The following is a 17,013-nucleotide window of genomic DNA, read 5'->3' as shown; positions in this document are numbered from 1 at the left end:
CTTTGGGTAAAATGTGTTAGCTCAATATGTGCAGTAAATTAAATGATGCTGAATAAGAGGTTTTTTGTTTTTGGAGAGGAACCTTTTAGGTCGGTTGTCGGTTGGTTATTGGTTGGCAGCTTAACATCTTACTTGGAAAGAATTAGTAGGTAAATCTGAACATGCAAAAATATTTTGATCTAGAAACAACACAGCAGAGTTAACCTATAATGGCATATTATAAAGTATTCTTATTCACTTACCTAGAATGTACTACTATAAAGAAAGTGTTTCCTTTAACAAAAGGAATGAAAGACAGAACCCAACAGAGTTTTCTAGGGCTAAGAACAAAATGTATATTTTAGATTATTAAGAGTACTGTATATATAATCAATTAAGCAAACAGACTGGCACTCCTAATAGCCTTTCTATCATATGGAAGGTAAGCTTAGTTGTTTTCAGATCAACAAGTAGAACACATCCATGCAGGTACTGGTGGCTTAATCAAGAGCTTTTTGGCAACTGAAACACTTGTATTAAGTTTGATATAGTACCCCGAACTGTCAAATTTAATGAGCACACTAAGCTCCCCACACACAAATTCCGAGATGCCTTTTGGTTGTTTAAAAAGTTTTTAATATGATGCAATGCTGAGGTGGTCTTTTAGCAGAGTGACAGCAATATCCTGGTCCGTTGTTTTTTCATACCGTAATTTCTGCATTTACAATGCAATGACAAGGTATAGTGTGTTCCATTTGTTTCAGTTTTGGAGCCCGTAAAAACTTGAAAATGTTTTTTGAGAGACTATTTTATGTACAAACCCTTATTAGACTTCTTTTAGTTTGCAGAACTAAGAACACTTGATTCCAAGTTTCTCTTTCAAAATGATATCTTGTATCTGTGTTTACTTATTTGCATGTGACATTTGCTGCTCCCAGCTTTTATGCAGGATGCACTTTTAAGACAAAAACTGCAGATAATGGATGACAGGTTTTAGATTTCTTCCCTCCCAAAGAGTTAAATTTTTTTATGGCAGGATGTTTGCACTAATAGTACAGGCTAAATGATGGCTTTTGTTAAAACATGGTTTCCTAAGGGACATCATTTTTTATCATAACTGCAGTAATATATGGTGATATAAATTAGGTATGATAAAATAAATTGGTAATCCCAAGATCATCCATTTGATACTGTTTGAAGGTTTTATAAATACACTTTTTTTGTATTTTTGATCAAATATATTTTTGTTTTCACACTCTGTTTTAATGTGAAAGTTAAAATAACTTGTCTATGTAGGTATTGCTCCCTAAACGGCCAACAAAGAAAATAAAGCACATCAAAATAAATTGGATCATTTTCCAAAAAAGTAGGTGCCAGAAAAATATGCAAATAAAACACCCCTAGATACACTGAAATTAATTTCTGTCACACTTCTATAGTCCGTCTCATGAAGCAGAGGCATTGGATGAATGCGTCTTACCTGGAAAACCCTTTTGGGGAGATCAATGCTTTGTTTAATACAGCCTTCAGCAAAAGCATTGTTAACTATAGTGGGATGTGTAGACCTTGTTCACACTTCATCTGTTCTTTCTATACATTCCTTTCAGAAATTGTGGATGGCAATGCCAAGATGACACTAGGAATGATCTGGACCATTATCCTGCGATTTGCTATTCAAGACATCTCTGTAGAAGGTGAGTTGACAACCATTTAGAATTCTGCTGTTGTTTGGAAATGCTAGCATTTTAACCATTTGCCACCTTACCCTCACAGAGACCTCTGCTAAAGAAGGCCTACTACTGTGGTGCCAGCGCAAAACTGCCCCATATAAGAATGTCAACGTGCAGAACTTCCACATCAGGTAGGCCTTCCATCCAAATTTTAATAGTCTAATCACCCCCTGAAATAGACATATTAACACTCTGTGTTGTCCCATTCTTTGCAGCTGGAAGGATGGTCTTGCTTTTAATGCCTTAATTCACAGACATCGACCAGAACTCATCGATTATGACAAGCTGAGAAAGGTACAGTCACTAACAGTGAGGTAGTTTGGAGGGTTAAATTGCTGCACTTGATTCAAAACAGTGAACAAAACTAATACCCACCTGTCATTTTAGGATGATCCAGTCACCAACCTCAACAATGCCTTTGAAGTTGCAGAGAAATATCTTGATATTCCTAAGATGCTTGATGCTGAAGGTAAAAATTGAGTAATGTAAAATATTCCAAACCAAGTGTTCATGTAGAGTGTTTAATATGGTGGCTGTACACTTATTATGCCATTTTTCCAAGTGTATTAAGGCTCTCCTTTTCATTAATGGTTTTTATAGTGGTCAAAATAAAGCAATTTGAGCATTGGAGTGGCTACATTAGAATTAACTTCCCCTCCTAAGTTATTAAAGTAGTATGGCCCTGTGTTTGTTGTTGGACCATAACATTGTGTGTTTTTTGGTTCCTCTTATCATCAAATGGAGCTTTTTCTAAACATTTCTTTATTGTGGTGTGCCCACATAATGAAACTACTCCTCTTATTCTGACCATTAAGCCGATACAGCCTTCATTCAAGACAGCAGAGAGGCCAGAGGCGTAAGCAGAGTGCTGTCATATGTGTGTGTCTTTAACACTTTGATTTCCCCACAGACATCGTGAACACTGCGCGTCCTGATGAAAAAGCCATTATGACCTACGTGTCCTGCTTCTACCATGCCTTCTCCGGAGCCCAGAAGGTACCAGAGGAGGGCACAATGGATTTTTTGGGGGAGTGTGCTGCCCCTTTGCTGCTCTTTCTGTCGCCGGGTTTAAGCAAATGTTCTCAGTGCCTATAAGAAGGTGTTTTTGGATGCCACCTGGATCTGCTGTTAATTGTGCTGTGGTGGATTGGGATCTCAATTCTTTCTCTTGTTCTTTTTCTCTGTTTCTTTCATTCTGCTCAGACATTGTGGGTACGCTGCGCCCTGATGAAAAGGCCATAATGACCTATGTGTCCTGCTTCTATCACGCCTTCTCTGGGGCACAAAAGGTGAGCTGGCCATCTAGTCTTTAAGCCAGCATGCCTGCTCACAGGAGGCAGCAAGGGAGGGGCAAGCTGTTGTTTTTGATCATTCTATTGCTAAACATCTTAAGTGAATTTTAAACTAATTAATCTTTTTAAAGGCTGTAGCCCCAGTGTTTTCATTATGATGATAACCCATCTCTTCCTTGCATGCCTGCTTATGTTTGTGTATCAGTTTGTCTAGTCACTCAAAATTTGATATCATTTGTCCCTGGAGCTCCTTTTTTAGCTGTCCAGCTTGCATTCCAACAGACCCAAGTCCCTGTTAAGTCTTTCCAGTATTGATTAACATGGTGAATTCGCTGCTGCCACAGCAGTGCCATCTAGATCTGGTTTAGTCAATAATTTTCTGTTTTGACCACTGTGTTCAACCTACTAATTTGCAATCTTTTAATTTGGCAATCAGAGTGAATGCCAAATAATTCTGCTTGTAACTTGGGAATGCAAGCTATACACTGGAACCAATATTTGCCACATGTTTAAGATTTCCACTTCCTAAAAAAATAATGTCTAGGTTGGAAGTGGAGTCAGGGAATATCAATACTGTTTCTGAAGGACCAACCATTGCTGCAGTAATTGCCTGAAAAGGCACCAAATTTCTTTTCATTAATTATAAAAAGCATATGGCCAAATTTATTATTTAGTAGTAGTCAAATATGAATCCAGTTTAGAAGCACATACAGTTCTTGGCCATGTAACGAAGCACCTAGATGTGCAGAAAATAACCCTTTCTGTGCTATTAATGGTAAAGAAAGGATGGAAATAAAACCAAACCAATACATCATTGTTGGCAAAGATTGGTACCTATGGTTATCAAAAGAAACTCCAGCTGACACAGAACAACGCATTGTGTGCTTTGGGTTTTTTTTTTCTCCTTTGCCATCCATTTCTCCTTTTCTCCATATAGATACCTTCTGTCTTTTCATCTACGAGGGAGATCCATCTCTTCTTATCGGTTCCTGCGTCTGTCCCCCCTTCCCCTTCTCTCTCTCTGCTGTTTGTAAGGTAGCCTTTCAGCCTGGTTTGTAGGGTGGCCTGTGCCTCCCATGCATCTCCCTCTCTTGCATCCTGTTATGCTATTAAGAATTTAGTTTTTTTGGCTCATACTGCCATCTAGTGTTATGTATTGGAAAGGCAGATATTTAGCCTTTATCAAGCCTCTTTAATGTCAAGTCGAGTTGCACATTGTTGTGCTATCCAAGCATGCTTCTGACACCCACTTAACAGCTGCACCTTATCTAATTCCACTCTTTTGTCAGGCTGAGACCGCAGCCAACCGGATTTGCAAAGTGCTGGCAGTCAACCAGGAGAACGAACAGCTGATGGAGGATTATGAGAAGCTGGCTAGTGATGTGAGTAAATAATATGGCTTCTCCTTAAAGTGGGAGGTCATGGAATCCTTAAAAGTAAATACTGGTATGGATACATGCACCCTAACATAATAAATGTGGTTAAATAAGGTGAAATAATGATGTACAATATAAAAGAAAATAAGCACACTCTTTTACAAGTTTTGTTTAATACTCTGGAGTTCACATACATTGAGTCATATATACATTACATATAACAAAAGGCTAAAAATTTCAGTGAGTTGAATGAATGTTAAATACACGGAGTTAGTATTTTTTGAAGCACCTTCTGCTTTAATTACATCCATAAATGTTCTGTTTTAGCAAGTCATAGTCAAAGTGTTAAAACATTATCAGAGATTGTCCATTCCTCCTTACAGAATACTCTCCTCTGTTTGTTTACCTATGTATTTTGGTTGTCATGAGGTTGAAAGGTGAATGTCCTTTCTACTTTCAGCTTTCTTGGCAAGGGCAACCTGTTTTTTTCAGTTCATTCCCAAACCCGCTTAATTCAATTCAGCATCCTGAGATCCCAGAGAGTATCCTAGCAAGAGAGGCTGCAAGCCATGAAACCACCCTCGACAGAGCCCACTCTTGAACACACCTGCATTCATACTTTCACAGGGGTCCATTTGAAAATCCCCATGTCTTTCCATTTTTTATTTATTTATTTATTTTTACATCATCCATTTTATTTTCTTCCTGACAGTAAATGCTCTACAGCCACCTGAAGCAACAAAACACCATTATAGAATGCTGCCTCTACCTTGAGTTACAACTTAGATGGTGCTTTACATAGTATTTTGCATTTAAGCCGAAAACCTGCACCTTAAATATGTTGAATCACATATCTGAACCATAAAACTTTTTTTATACATACATTCAGAATCTCTTGCATTCACCAAGAAAGACATGGTTCTCTTGTTTGAGTAACATTCTTTTTTTTTTCTGCCTACCTTCCCAATTGGAAGCTTCAAAACAAGCAGAATAATCTATTTAATGTACACATTGAGTAGTCTTTAACATTAAACTGTATCAAATCTTCAGCAGAAAGATGCTGGAGTCGTAATGGTTAATCTAATCACACTCCTTACTTGTTCCTTATGAAGAGATAGCATTTCTAATGAGCATCTCAGTGGCAGTCTAAAAGGTGTTTAATACATTTTGAAAAAAAGTTTTTATGAGCAATTGGGTAGTACCCAAACCCGTAAGCATGCCAAGCTGACTTAAGATGTGTAAAAAGGTTATTTTTATTAAAGCAGTGTTCCTACATGTAGTGAAAAATCACAAGGAAGAGGAGAAGTGCTTTATAGTCAGTGGGGCAGTTGGGATCTTATTTCTGTGGTTTAAAAGTAGCAAAGACAAACAAGATCTTTGCTGCCCCACTGGGTTTAATTATTTATAGGTGTCACACACCTCTTACCCATCTAATAAAGCACACAAATCTTTATTTTACCACCTTTTATACCCTTTTTCTCTCTTTTGCCACTTCATCCCACTACTGGAACACTTTGCTCGATCTCCCATGATTTCAAGGCTGCAAGAGTCTTTTAAAAAGCCCCAGGTAGTACTTTCATGTATATTCTGGAAATAAATTCTGGGGTAAAGATTTGCCTAGGAAGCTTATAGAATCATTGTCCCCAAACTCCCACTATTTGATGCAGATATCCATGTAGTTTTTCACCCCATTTTTCTGTTAACGAGGTGAATAATTAATTTTTTTGGGTTTTGGGAAGCCTTTTTTTACAATAACAAGTCTCCCTGCTGTCCTCTTACATACATGGGAAAACGTACACTCTCTTGGTGATATCTGAGGTGATTATTGGGCATAATGCCCCCAGCAGTGACAGGTTCCGTTAGCATGGTCTCATCAATTGTAAATGCTAGTGATTGCTGTACATTTTTAAATTGTTTAATTCCAGACCTAATTGGGTCCCTTTCCCATTATTCTGTGGTCTGTGACATGAGAAAGGTTTCTGTTTTTTATAGGTACTTAACTTGCATAGTTTAATTCTAAATTCATAAGTAATCTGCATCATGGGTGGAAGAAAGTATATGATTATCTGCCAAGCAGGTGGCTATTTCAGAGGTTATTTAAAAAATGCCAGTATACTTTTTTTGCTTCTTTTTGTTTGGTTTTTTCTCCCTTCAGCATAGTACTGCAGCTTCATCTTCAACCAAATGTTTTATAACCCATATTTGATTTCTAGCTTGGTCACCAATTATGTGAACTTTGCATACTATAGACATGTTTGTGTGGGTTTTCTTCTAGTGCTCCCAAAACTGTGCATTCCAATTAGTAACTCTGAATTGGCTTGATATTAGTGTATAGGAGAGTATAAATGTGAGCATGCATTGGCAATGCCTCAGGTTGCCTGTTTGCCCAAGACCCTGTAATGAAGGGAGGAACAACTTGGATGGCAACGAAAAAGCTAGTATGATTTTTGATTTTGTTTTGACTGTTGGACAGAAAAAAAGTAATTTTAAAAGGTTTCAATCACTGCGTAAAGCATAGCATCCATCCATCCATCCATTCTCTTCCGCTTATGTCCTGGGTCTTCCCCGGGGCCTCCTCCCGGTTGGACGTGCCCGGAACACCTCACCAGGGAGGCGTCCAGGAGGCATCCTGATCAGATGCCCGAGCCACCTCATCTGACTCCTCTCGATGCGGAGGAGCAGCGGCTCTACTCTGAGCCCCTCCCGGATGACTGAGCTTCTCACCCTATCTTTAAGGGAAAGCCCAGACACCCTGCGGAGGAAACTCATTTCAGCCGCTTGTATTCGCGATCTCGTTCTTTCGGTCACTACCCATAGCTCATGACCATAGGTGAGGGTAGGAAGGTAGATCGACTGGTAAATTGAGATCTTTGCCTTACGGCTCAGCTCCTTTTTCACCACGACAGACCGATGCAGAGCCCGCATCACTGCGGATGCCGCACCGATCCGCCTGTCGATCTCACGCTCCATTCTTCCCTCACTCGTGAACAAGACCCCGAGATACTTGAACTCCTCCACTTGGGGCAGGATCTCTCCCCCAACCCTGAGAGGGCACTCCACCCTTTTCCGGCTGAGGACCATGCTCTCGGATTTGGAGGTGCTGATTCTCATCCCAGCCGCTTCACACTCAGCTGCGAACCGATCCAGAGAGAGCTGAAGATCACGGCCTGATGAAGCAAACAGGACAACATCATCTGCAAAAAGCAGTGACCCAATCCTGAGTCCACCAAACCGGACCCCTTCAACACCCTGGCTGCGCCTAGAAATTCTGTCCATAAAAGTTATGAACAGAATCGGTGACAAAGGGCAGCCCTGGCGGAGTCCAACTCTCACTTGAAACGGGCTCGACTTACTGCCGGCAATGCGGACCAAGCTCTGACACCGGTTGTACAGGGACCGAACAGCTCTTATCAGGGGGTCCGGTACCCCATACTCCCGGAGCACACCCCACAGGATTCCCCGAGGGACACGGTTGAATGCCTTTTCCAAGTCCACAAAACACATGTAGAGTAAAGCATAGCAGTGAAATCAAAAAAAATTGTAACTGAATGGAAATGGGTCTGCAGTTGTAGCAGAGAATTGTGCAAGAACTGCACACTCTGGTGGTTTTTGGCAAAGCAACCTTCAGACTGGTTTTAATTTTTTGTAAATAATATGCAGTAAAAGTCTTGCTGAATCATCCATCCATCCATTAATCAATCTAGCTACTGGAATGGATCCGTCGCACTATTCCTTGGCTTGAGAACCGAACTCCTGAGAAAACCATGCATGAGATGCAGCAAAAACTGGAGGACTTCCGTGATTACCGCCGTGAACACAAACCCCCTAAAGTCCAAGAGAAATGCCAGCTGGAGATCAACTTCAATACTCTTCAGACTAAGCTGCGGCTAAGCAACCGACCAGCATTCATGCCATCTGAGGGAAGGATGGTGTCGGTAAGCATACATCTTTTGAATTTTTGAGCACATGAGGATCATCTTCTTTCTATGCTAGTTAATTTGTTTTTTTTTTCTTTTAACAGGACATTAACAATGCTTGGCATGGCCTTGAGCAGGCAGAGAAAGGATATGAGGAGTGGCTTCTGAACGAGATACGTCGATTAGAGCGGCTGGACCATCTGGCTGAGAAGTTCAGACAGAAGGCTTCCATACACGAGTCCTGGGCTGATGGTAAATCTTGACTGCATTCAAGCCTGCTGGGTGGTGCGTCATTTCAGCTTTACGTGTTTATGTAATTGCTGGGTTATATTCAATCTTCAGGGAAGGAGGTCATGCTGACACAAAAGGACTATGAGACTGCTACTCTGTCTGACATCAAGGCTCTGATCCGCAAGCATGAGGCCTTTGAAAGTGACCTGACTGCTCACCAGGACCGAGTTGAGCAGATTGCTGCTATAGCTCAGGAACTCAAGTATGTACACTTTGGAGTGTGTTTACTGTGTGAATGGCGGAAAACTAGAATTACTGCATGTTCTCTCCCATTCATTTAGTGAGCTGGATTACTATGACTCTCCCAAAGTGAATGCACGCTGCCAGAAAATTTGTGACCAATGGGATACCTTGGGATCCCTTACTCATAGTCGCCGGGAAGCCCTAGAGGTGCCTTTCTACATTTGCTTAGTTTTATGTGTTATTTTTGGCATAGAGTATCAAGCTAAATGAGGTATGCTGTTTTCTACTTCAGAGAACCGAAAAACAGCTGGAGTCTATTGATGAACTATACTTGGAGTATGCCAAACGGGCAGCGCCATTTAATAACTGGATGGAAGGGGCAATGGAGGACTTGCAGGACATGTTTATTGTTCACAACATTGAGGAGATCCAGGTAAATCTCGTGGATTCCTTGCTAATCACAGACATCTTAATTGTCCAGCAGTTGTGTTGAAGTTACTATTTAATTGCTTTTCACTAGGGCCTGATAAGTGCTCATGAGCAGTTCAAATCCACTTTGCCTGAGGCCAACAAGGAACGTGAAGCCATACAGGGAATCCAGAGTGAAGTCCAGAGGATCGCCGCTCAAAACAATATAAAGCTGTCTAGCAGTAACCCATACACCAGCATTACGCCACAATCCATAAACTCAAAGTGGGATAAGGTAAATCCTTTCTGGGGCTGTTTGATCACTGGGTGCTTTTTTGACATTTCATGTTAATAAGTAATATCTGTGCTCCATGTAGGTCCAGCAGCTAGTACCTCAGAGAGACCATGCTCTTCAGGAGGAGTTGGAGCGCCAGCAGTCCAATGACCACTTGCGTAGACAATTTGCTAATCAAGCCAATTTAGTAGGGCCTTGGATCCAGAACAAGATGGAGGTAGTGTGATGATTTCACATCTATAGCTGTTTTGCACTCAAATATTAATGCAAAAAAAAAAAAACTGACAATGTTCACTGACCTAATTTCACAACTAGCAATCAGAGATAAATACTAGCAGTGGACTAGCTTGAACCATTTTACACAATCTTTTGATTGCTTACATTATGTGAGAAAATGTAATACCTTTTGTTCTTGTGTCCTTTTAAGACTGGTTCAAGAGGAGAAGGTTGGGAGATGTACTTAAAATAAAAGTCGGTGGCACCCAATAATTGAAAGCAATAGTAATATATCTTATGGTGTATTGGATACTTATTGTAATTCGTGCTAAGGGATGAAGTAGATAAATGGTTGCAACTCGTAAGTGTCCTTGAATAAAATTAATCTATGAAGTTTATTTAGTGGCATTTGCTAGTTTTGGGTGTACCCTTTCAGCCTTCGTAATTGGTAATGTCATGATAGCTTATGCTGTTCCAAGTTGGCTGTTTTCCTCCCTAAAAACTGGTTGCAGTGATGGTTTTCCTTTGAAATTTTTTCTAACTTTTGGAGTACAGTTTTACACCACTGTTGCATGCCTTTAGGTAGGATAGGTGTTACTTTCTAATAGTAAACCATCTAGCTTCTTTTAAAATGTTCTTACCTTCAGCCACTCTGTTTGTTTGTAATATGTTACAACAACAGTATTTTACAGAAGATGGGCGGAGGTTAATGTATCCAGATTTTCGCTAGCATCACTTAGACACGCCAGATTTTTGTTGGCAGAAGCATTCTAATTAACTTTTGTTGTGAGCATTTACTTTCCACAGAGGAGAGGCTAATAAGTCTGCTGTGTATTTTGTAGGAAATTGGACGTATCTCAATTGAAATGGATGGCACTCTAGAGGACCAGCTAAACCACCTAAAACAGTATGAGCAGAGCATCATTAACTACAAGCCCAACATTGACAAGCTTGAGGGTGAACACCAGCTAATTCAAGAAGCACTTATATTTGACAATAAGTACACCACCTACACAATGGAGGTCAGTGCGGGGCAGTGTTTCCTTCTGTGCTGATGATTTTTAACTGTCATTTTTGTTCAGATGCCTAATATGTTTTCTTCTTGTATGTCCAGCATATTCGAGTTGGCTGGGAACAGCTTTTGACCACCATTGCAAGGACCATCAATGAGATAGAGAACCAGATCCTGACTCGTGATGCCAAAGGCATTAGTCAGGAACAGATGCATGAGTACCGAGCTTCATTCAATCACTTTGACAAAGTATGTGTTTTTTTAACAAGCTGGGCTAAGATTCTGTTCTAGCTGTTATACAGGCATGTGAAAATTCTGACAATAATATTCCATAATTAAAGCAATAGAGCAAAGTGGTATTAGTATACCATTGGTATGTACTACATTTTTCAGTACATCTCTTACCAATGCAAATGTTTTCATTTCAAAACTGAAAATCAAGTTGCATAAAACCAGCCTAGGAAACAATGCTAAATGTTTATGCCCATACATTTGCATTTCACAGAAATGGATCTTAGTGCCAGGGGCATTGCCATGAAAACAGTTGCATTTGTTTGGCTTCTTCCTCTCCTTGCACATTTTCTTAAACATTACAAATAAACTGCTAACGCAGTTTTTAAAGTCCGTTTTAACAGTCCTCTGATTCTTTCAATATAATCATGGCTGTAAATGCAACCATTTGATATTCATTCATAACAGATGGCATGTATTTCATGACCCAGGAAAAAGCTGAAACCTCAAGTTTAAGTGCAGAATTGGAAATTTATTGTCAGACGTTATATAAAGTAGACATTTTGATGATTGCAGTGCTTGATTTTCACTTAATGTCCAGTCTAGTAGCATTTCACACCTTGTATAGCTTTGCAGAGGATATTGCTGAATTTATTTGATGGGCTGCAGTATTTTCAGATTCAAAATGGAGCACATGTCCTGAAAGAGTTCACACTGAGCATATTGTGCTTCTTTTCATAAACTCCATTAGAATGGAGTTATGTTTTCCTGTGTGTTGTTATATCTGCTGTGCAATGGCTGGAGTAAAGTGTTGGTGATATTAGAAACCAAAGAACCAGACAGATGGCAATATCTGCACACTGTACAAGTATATAAGCAGATTCCTATGACATAGACTGCATACACACATTCAGCAACTTGAGTTGGATATACTGTATGTTATTGACAAGACAGAAACCACTACATAAAGGAAAAGTTAAATAGCAGAATTAAATTGTTTTCCCTATGTTATGCCGGTTCCCACTTTTTTCCCTAGGTATTTAATTTTTTTTGTGTTGGGTAACAGACGTCAAAAAGTTTATTTCTAGATGTAACTAATATGAAAAAGGTGACATTAAATATAGCATTGCTTAACTGCATTTGACCGTGTGCTACAATCACAAGCTGTACATTTATTGCCGTGTTTATAAACAAACTTTCTTTTCCTATTTTGGCAGCTCCTCTTATGTATGCAAAAATATTTCAGATGTAAATACCTGATTTACTTGTTTTGGGCACATAACTTTGCTCACTTTTGCTTGATAGAGACACAGCTTCTTGTTTTGTCTCTTGCAAATCTGAACCTGTACGGTTACATGCTCTGAAATGCTATGTAGTCTAGTCTGGCTTTTAGTGGAAATGGGGCATGTGTTTGCATTGGCAGTCCTGAGTACTGTGTTGGGCATGCATGCCCCTCCTCATCCCACAGCGCAACAGTCCTGTCTAGAAGTGACCAATCTTCACTCCTTTGTATTCTCATGTTCTAATTGTTTCTCTCCATTCCTGTTTGCATGGAAAACCACCCCCTTCCCTTTTCCATGATGCATGTTGTATTGTGACCCTGCAATGACTTCCTCATCACATTATACATCTTGCTACACTATGCCTGGATGGACTGCCTCCTCCAGGACCACAGCGGCACCCTTGGGGCTGAGGAGTTCAAGGCATGTCTGATCAGTTTGGGCTACGATGTAGAGAACGATAAACAGGTGAGTGCACTTTGTGATGTTAAGCTTTAACCTTTTTTTGGCAGCAGCTAATTCTTCCTTTATAACCCCTTTTTCTCTTTATATTAACTGAGTTAATATTTTCTTCCTATTGTGTTGGGTTCTGTTCCATCCTGGCACCTCTCTTTTTTTTTTCCTTTATTGTTCCTCATTGTCCTTGCTTTCCTCAATTTTTCCTCTGTCTGTTAATCTTTTCGTCTCTCCTCTCTGTATTTCTTCATTTCCTCGCTGCTATTGCTTTTTTATTTTTCCCTCTTTGTACTCCTTCCTGTTGGAGCAGAAGAGAACAGGAAAGATGGACACTGATGATTTTCGAGCTCTTCTCATCTCCACAGGATACAGCCTGGTATGCGCTTTTCTCTCACTCACTTGCTCTCTATTCGCTCATGCTCTTTATTCCTCAAGATGTCCAAAGTTTTCAAATGTTACTGCTTGTATGTGGAATACAGTGAAATAACAGAAGTATTAAAACTAGAATCCAATAAGTTTGCTTATCAATAAAGGGGTACTGTGTTGGAGATTATATATAAAAGCATTTTTTCTTCCAGAATTTGTTACACTAAGTTTACTAGTGACTAAGAGCTGTGACCTATACTCCTTGCCAGCATTAGCCAAGTTTACTTAATGCAAATGAATGTTTCTGCCCTGACATTTACTTCAGCGCTTGCACATATGTAATGAATTTGTTCATACAAAGTTTAGTGTACATATAAACATAAGTTGAGGCATGATGGTGTAAAACTGGTGTGCTCTGGAAATAATTGTGCAGTGCCCCTGGATCCTGACCTGAGAGAAACCCACTACTCAGGTGGTCGAGACCTGTCTGAGGAGGATGGGACTTCCTGGAGGAGCCGCCTTAAATGCAGCTGCTCTGTGATTGCCTTAACTTTAAATGCACTCAGACTTGTCTAACCTCCTTTATACTGTCTTCTGCTTCAGTGTTATGGCCCAGAGGCATGCCACTCTTTCGCTGTCTACTCACTCGTTCACTCCATTCTATTTGTATACACACTGAGTTGCTCCTTCTCGTCCACACCCATGCTGAGCCAGCCCATGTGACTCCTGTGCTGCATTACCAGTGCCAAGCTAAAGTCCTTCCATTCCAACACCTTCCACACTCAAAGTCTTCTCTTGTGCTTCTTTGACCCTTTTACAAGGACGTCCTCTTCACTGAGATGTTTTATTTTTTGTCATCTTTTGTCATCTGGGTGAACAGAGGACTGGCTGTTTGGTTGGTTAAAGGGTATTTTACTATAAACTACAGACCTGCTGCTTCAAAACCATCCCAGTTCACCTTTAGACCCGGAGTATGTCCCTTAATTTTGTTAAAAGAAACAATAAAGTAACATGGAAAGATTTTTTTTTTCACTTCTGTGTTCATTTAACAAAAATTCACATTATTTCCACTGTATGGTTTTATTCAGAAACCATTTGACTGCTATACTAGTAAAACTGGAGAATATCCATCCATCCATTTCCTAACCCGCTGAATTCGAATAGGGTCACGGGGGTCTGCTGGAGCCAATCCCAGCCAACACAGGGCACAAGGCAGGAACCAATCCCGGGCAGGGTGCCAACCCACCGCAGGACACACACAAACACACCCACACACCAAGCACACACTAGGGCAAATTTAGAATCGCCAATCCACCTAACCTGCATGTCCTTGGATTGTGGGAGATAACCGGAGCGCCCGGAGGAAACCCACGCAGACACGGGGAGAACATGCAAACTCCACGCAGGGAGGACCCGGGAAGTGAACCCAGGTCTCCAAACTGCGAGGCAGCAGCGCTACCACTGCGCCACCGTGCCGCCCACTGGAGAATGTTACTTTTAACTTGTAACATTCTCATACCCACTTAAACAAATTCGTAGTCATCGGGGACCAGAGTCCATTGCAGGTGCACTGGACATAATATAGAATCAAACCTTCCATAGGGTATCAGTCCATTGCAGGGCCCATTCATGCCCGTGCATGCTCACACACTATACACATATAAATCAGTTCATACAAAATATTCTGTAAAATATGCATGTGTATAGTGTAATTTGAAGCAGGAAGGTAGGAAATGTGCCACACACAGTCCCCAGTGTGCTCTTGTACTTCCACACTGCCAGCTTGTTGTAGTAAAGTTAAAGATTGCCGCCTTCTTCTTGTAGTGAGCTGTGTAGTCAGGCGGTCTAATCCACTGTCCCTACGTCCCCCGATGAAGTGTTTGTGTAGTTCAAGTGATTTTTTTTTTTTTTGTTTTTTTTTTTTGTTTCAAGAGCTAATTTAACATATTTTCCTGCCTGTGCTTTAAAGGGTGATGCAGAGTTTGCACGAATAATGGGCATTGTTGATCCAAACAATACTGGCTTCGTGACATTCCAGGCCTTCATTGACTTCATGTCACGTGAGACTACTGATACAGACACTGCTGACCAAGTCATAGCATCATTCAAGATTCTTGCTGGAGACAAGGTGAGTCACAATGGGTCTTGTATGAAAAAGAGTGTGTCAGTGTAAGAACTATAGCCATCTAATGGAACTTTTCTGTCTGGCCACAGAACTACATCACAGCAGATGAGCTGCGTCGGGAGCTGCCACCAGACCAAGCACAATACTGCATTGCTCGTATGGCTCCCTACACCGGCCCCGATGCCATTCCAGGAGCCTTGGACTACATGTCATTTTCCACAGCTCTATATGGGGAGAGTGACCTCTAAGTCGGTTGCTCACTTGACCACCATTCCAGCCTGCAAAGGAAGATCAACACAAGGGGGGAACAGAACATATGTCCGCCTGGTTGTTGTGATTCATATGGCTTCATTATAGTTGGGCTAACAATGAACCATCTTGCCTGGGTGCCTCATTCCTTGGGAAGTATGCCCTCTTGTGTTGAACTTCCTCATTGGAAGGACTGTACATCCCTGTGTGGGAGTCTAAGGTCCCGATAGCGCCTCAAACATTCCATTGTCTTAATATTACAAGAACCTGATCTATGCAATCTGTCATTGGCTGGGTAGGAGTTGTGGGGTATGTGTGGGGGGAGGGGGTGGGATCAGTGTTGCTGTTGACCAAACTTCATTTTTTGTTGTTGTTAATCAATACTATTTAAAAGTTAAATTTGGAATTTAAATACTTAGAAACTGTTCTTTGAAGTATTTGAAAAACCTTCTGTACAGAACAATTTGTAGGTTTTAAAAAACAATATATATAAATAATTAAAAATTATATATTTAGAGTGAGAGAGAGAGGGTATTTAGATAAAGCACCCTCCCCAGAGCTGAGCTGCATTTTACAAGACCGGTTTGTTTTTGTTTTGTTTTAAACTGGCGCTGGCAATTTTGGTATGTGTTATCTCCGAGTTAGCCCCTGCTTTGGTCAGGAGATGGTTGAAAATATCTGTTTCCTATATAATGAAAATTTGTCAAATGGTTTGTTGCTTTTTCATTTGTAGTTACTGTTGTTGGGGGTGGGGGGATGCTTAGGGTTGTTCTGGCAGCTTGTGGGGAGGGGTGGGGGGTGATAGTAGATAACTCTCTTTAACTGTGTTCACAGATGCACCAGTAATCACACCAAGCACAGACAAACACACACAGACACACCTGCATGTGTGTGTATACACTTGCGCTGTCTATTCCCTCCCAGGGGGTTTTTACCTTCTCTTTCAGAGCAGATTAATAAAAGGCACCATATTTTTGAACTTGGCTTTTGTGTTATCCTTTTGGTAATTGAAACAGATCTGCAAAAACCCTCTCATTGGCTAGAGGAATACTGGATGTGGCTGAATGATGTGTGTTCTGTACGTTTAACTTTAATACAGCAGCTAATGTATGCCTGTAAATGAACTGACCTGCACAATTGGTATTATACTGGCACCTTTTTCTGCATGTCAAGTTTGTTTTGGTGGGACGACACATCAGTCTTATGCTGAAGAACTGATGCCTAATGTTTTAAAATTGTAAAAAAGAAAGAAGTACATTTTTTTTTCTATTTCAGGGAAAGATTATAAATTGAAGACTTAATGCTGCATTCACTTATTGGTGTTTTTGGAGATGATGATTGTGAGGTGTTGGTGGGGCCATCAGGATGCGCTTACCCCTGTGGTCTGTGTGTAAATTCCCATGCCCCAGTGCAGTGAAGGGGACACTGTCCTTCTTTGGTAGATGCTTATAACCGAGATTCTGACTTATATGGCCATTAAAGATCCTTGAGCATGTTTCAAAAACAGAAGGGTGTGTAACAGTGTCATTACTAAATTGTCTGTTTGTCTCTCTCAGCCCCTTATCACCTAATAGCTAGTGCGATATGAGTGTACTGGCACAAGAATG

The 17,013-nt window shown here is 40.6% G+C and overlaps 1 protein-coding gene across 6 annotated transcripts in view; it reads left to right on the top strand.

Annotated features, from left to right (window-relative positions):
- The window catches only part of LOC120540168 (alpha-actinin-4), a 60,865-nt gene extending 44,477 nt beyond the window's left edge, over positions 1-16,388 (top strand). Inside the window, exons 4-22 of one of the 6 annotated variants that reach the window (XM_039770712.1) lie at positions 1,587-1,673; positions 1,753-1,840; positions 1,925-2,003; positions 2,097-2,178; positions 2,913-2,998; positions 4,291-4,383; positions 8,082-8,312; positions 8,399-8,546; positions 8,637-8,787; positions 8,867-8,975; positions 9,061-9,201; positions 9,289-9,471; positions 9,554-9,688; positions 10,530-10,709; positions 10,802-10,948; positions 12,598-12,678; positions 12,977-13,042; positions 15,002-15,160; positions 15,247-16,388. In XM_039770712.1, the coding sequence (XP_039626646.1) occupies positions 1,587-1,673; positions 1,753-1,840; positions 1,925-2,003; positions 2,097-2,178; positions 2,913-2,998; positions 4,291-4,383; positions 8,082-8,312; positions 8,399-8,546; positions 8,637-8,787; positions 8,867-8,975; positions 9,061-9,201; positions 9,289-9,471; positions 9,554-9,688; positions 10,530-10,709; positions 10,802-10,948; positions 12,598-12,678; positions 12,977-13,042; positions 15,002-15,160; positions 15,247-15,405 (2,405 nt within the window). In that variant the 3' untranslated portion in view covers positions 15,406-16,388. Of the gene's footprint in view, positions 1-1,586; positions 1,674-1,752; positions 1,841-1,924; positions 2,004-2,096; positions 2,179-2,619; positions 2,706-2,912; positions 2,999-4,290; positions 4,384-8,081; positions 8,313-8,398; positions 8,547-8,636; positions 8,788-8,866; positions 8,976-9,060; positions 9,202-9,288; positions 9,472-9,553; positions 9,689-10,529; positions 10,710-10,801; positions 10,949-12,597; positions 12,679-12,976; positions 13,043-15,001; positions 15,161-15,246 lie in introns of all 6 variants that reach the window. The other 5 variants (XM_039770711.1, XM_039770717.1, XM_039770715.1 and 2 more) reach the window with 5 other exon arrangements.
- The last annotated feature ends 625 nt before the right edge of the window (positions 16,389-17,013 follow it).

This window comes from Polypterus senegalus, chromosome 12, assembly GCF_016835505.1.
Source record: "Polypterus senegalus isolate Bchr_013 chromosome 12, ASM1683550v1, whole genome shotgun sequence".
Taxonomy (NCBI): domain Eukaryota; kingdom Metazoa; phylum Chordata; class Cladistia; order Polypteriformes; family Polypteridae; genus Polypterus; species Polypterus senegalus.
Note: the sequence above shows the minus strand (reverse complement) of the source record. Positions and strands in the feature narration are given on the sequence as shown.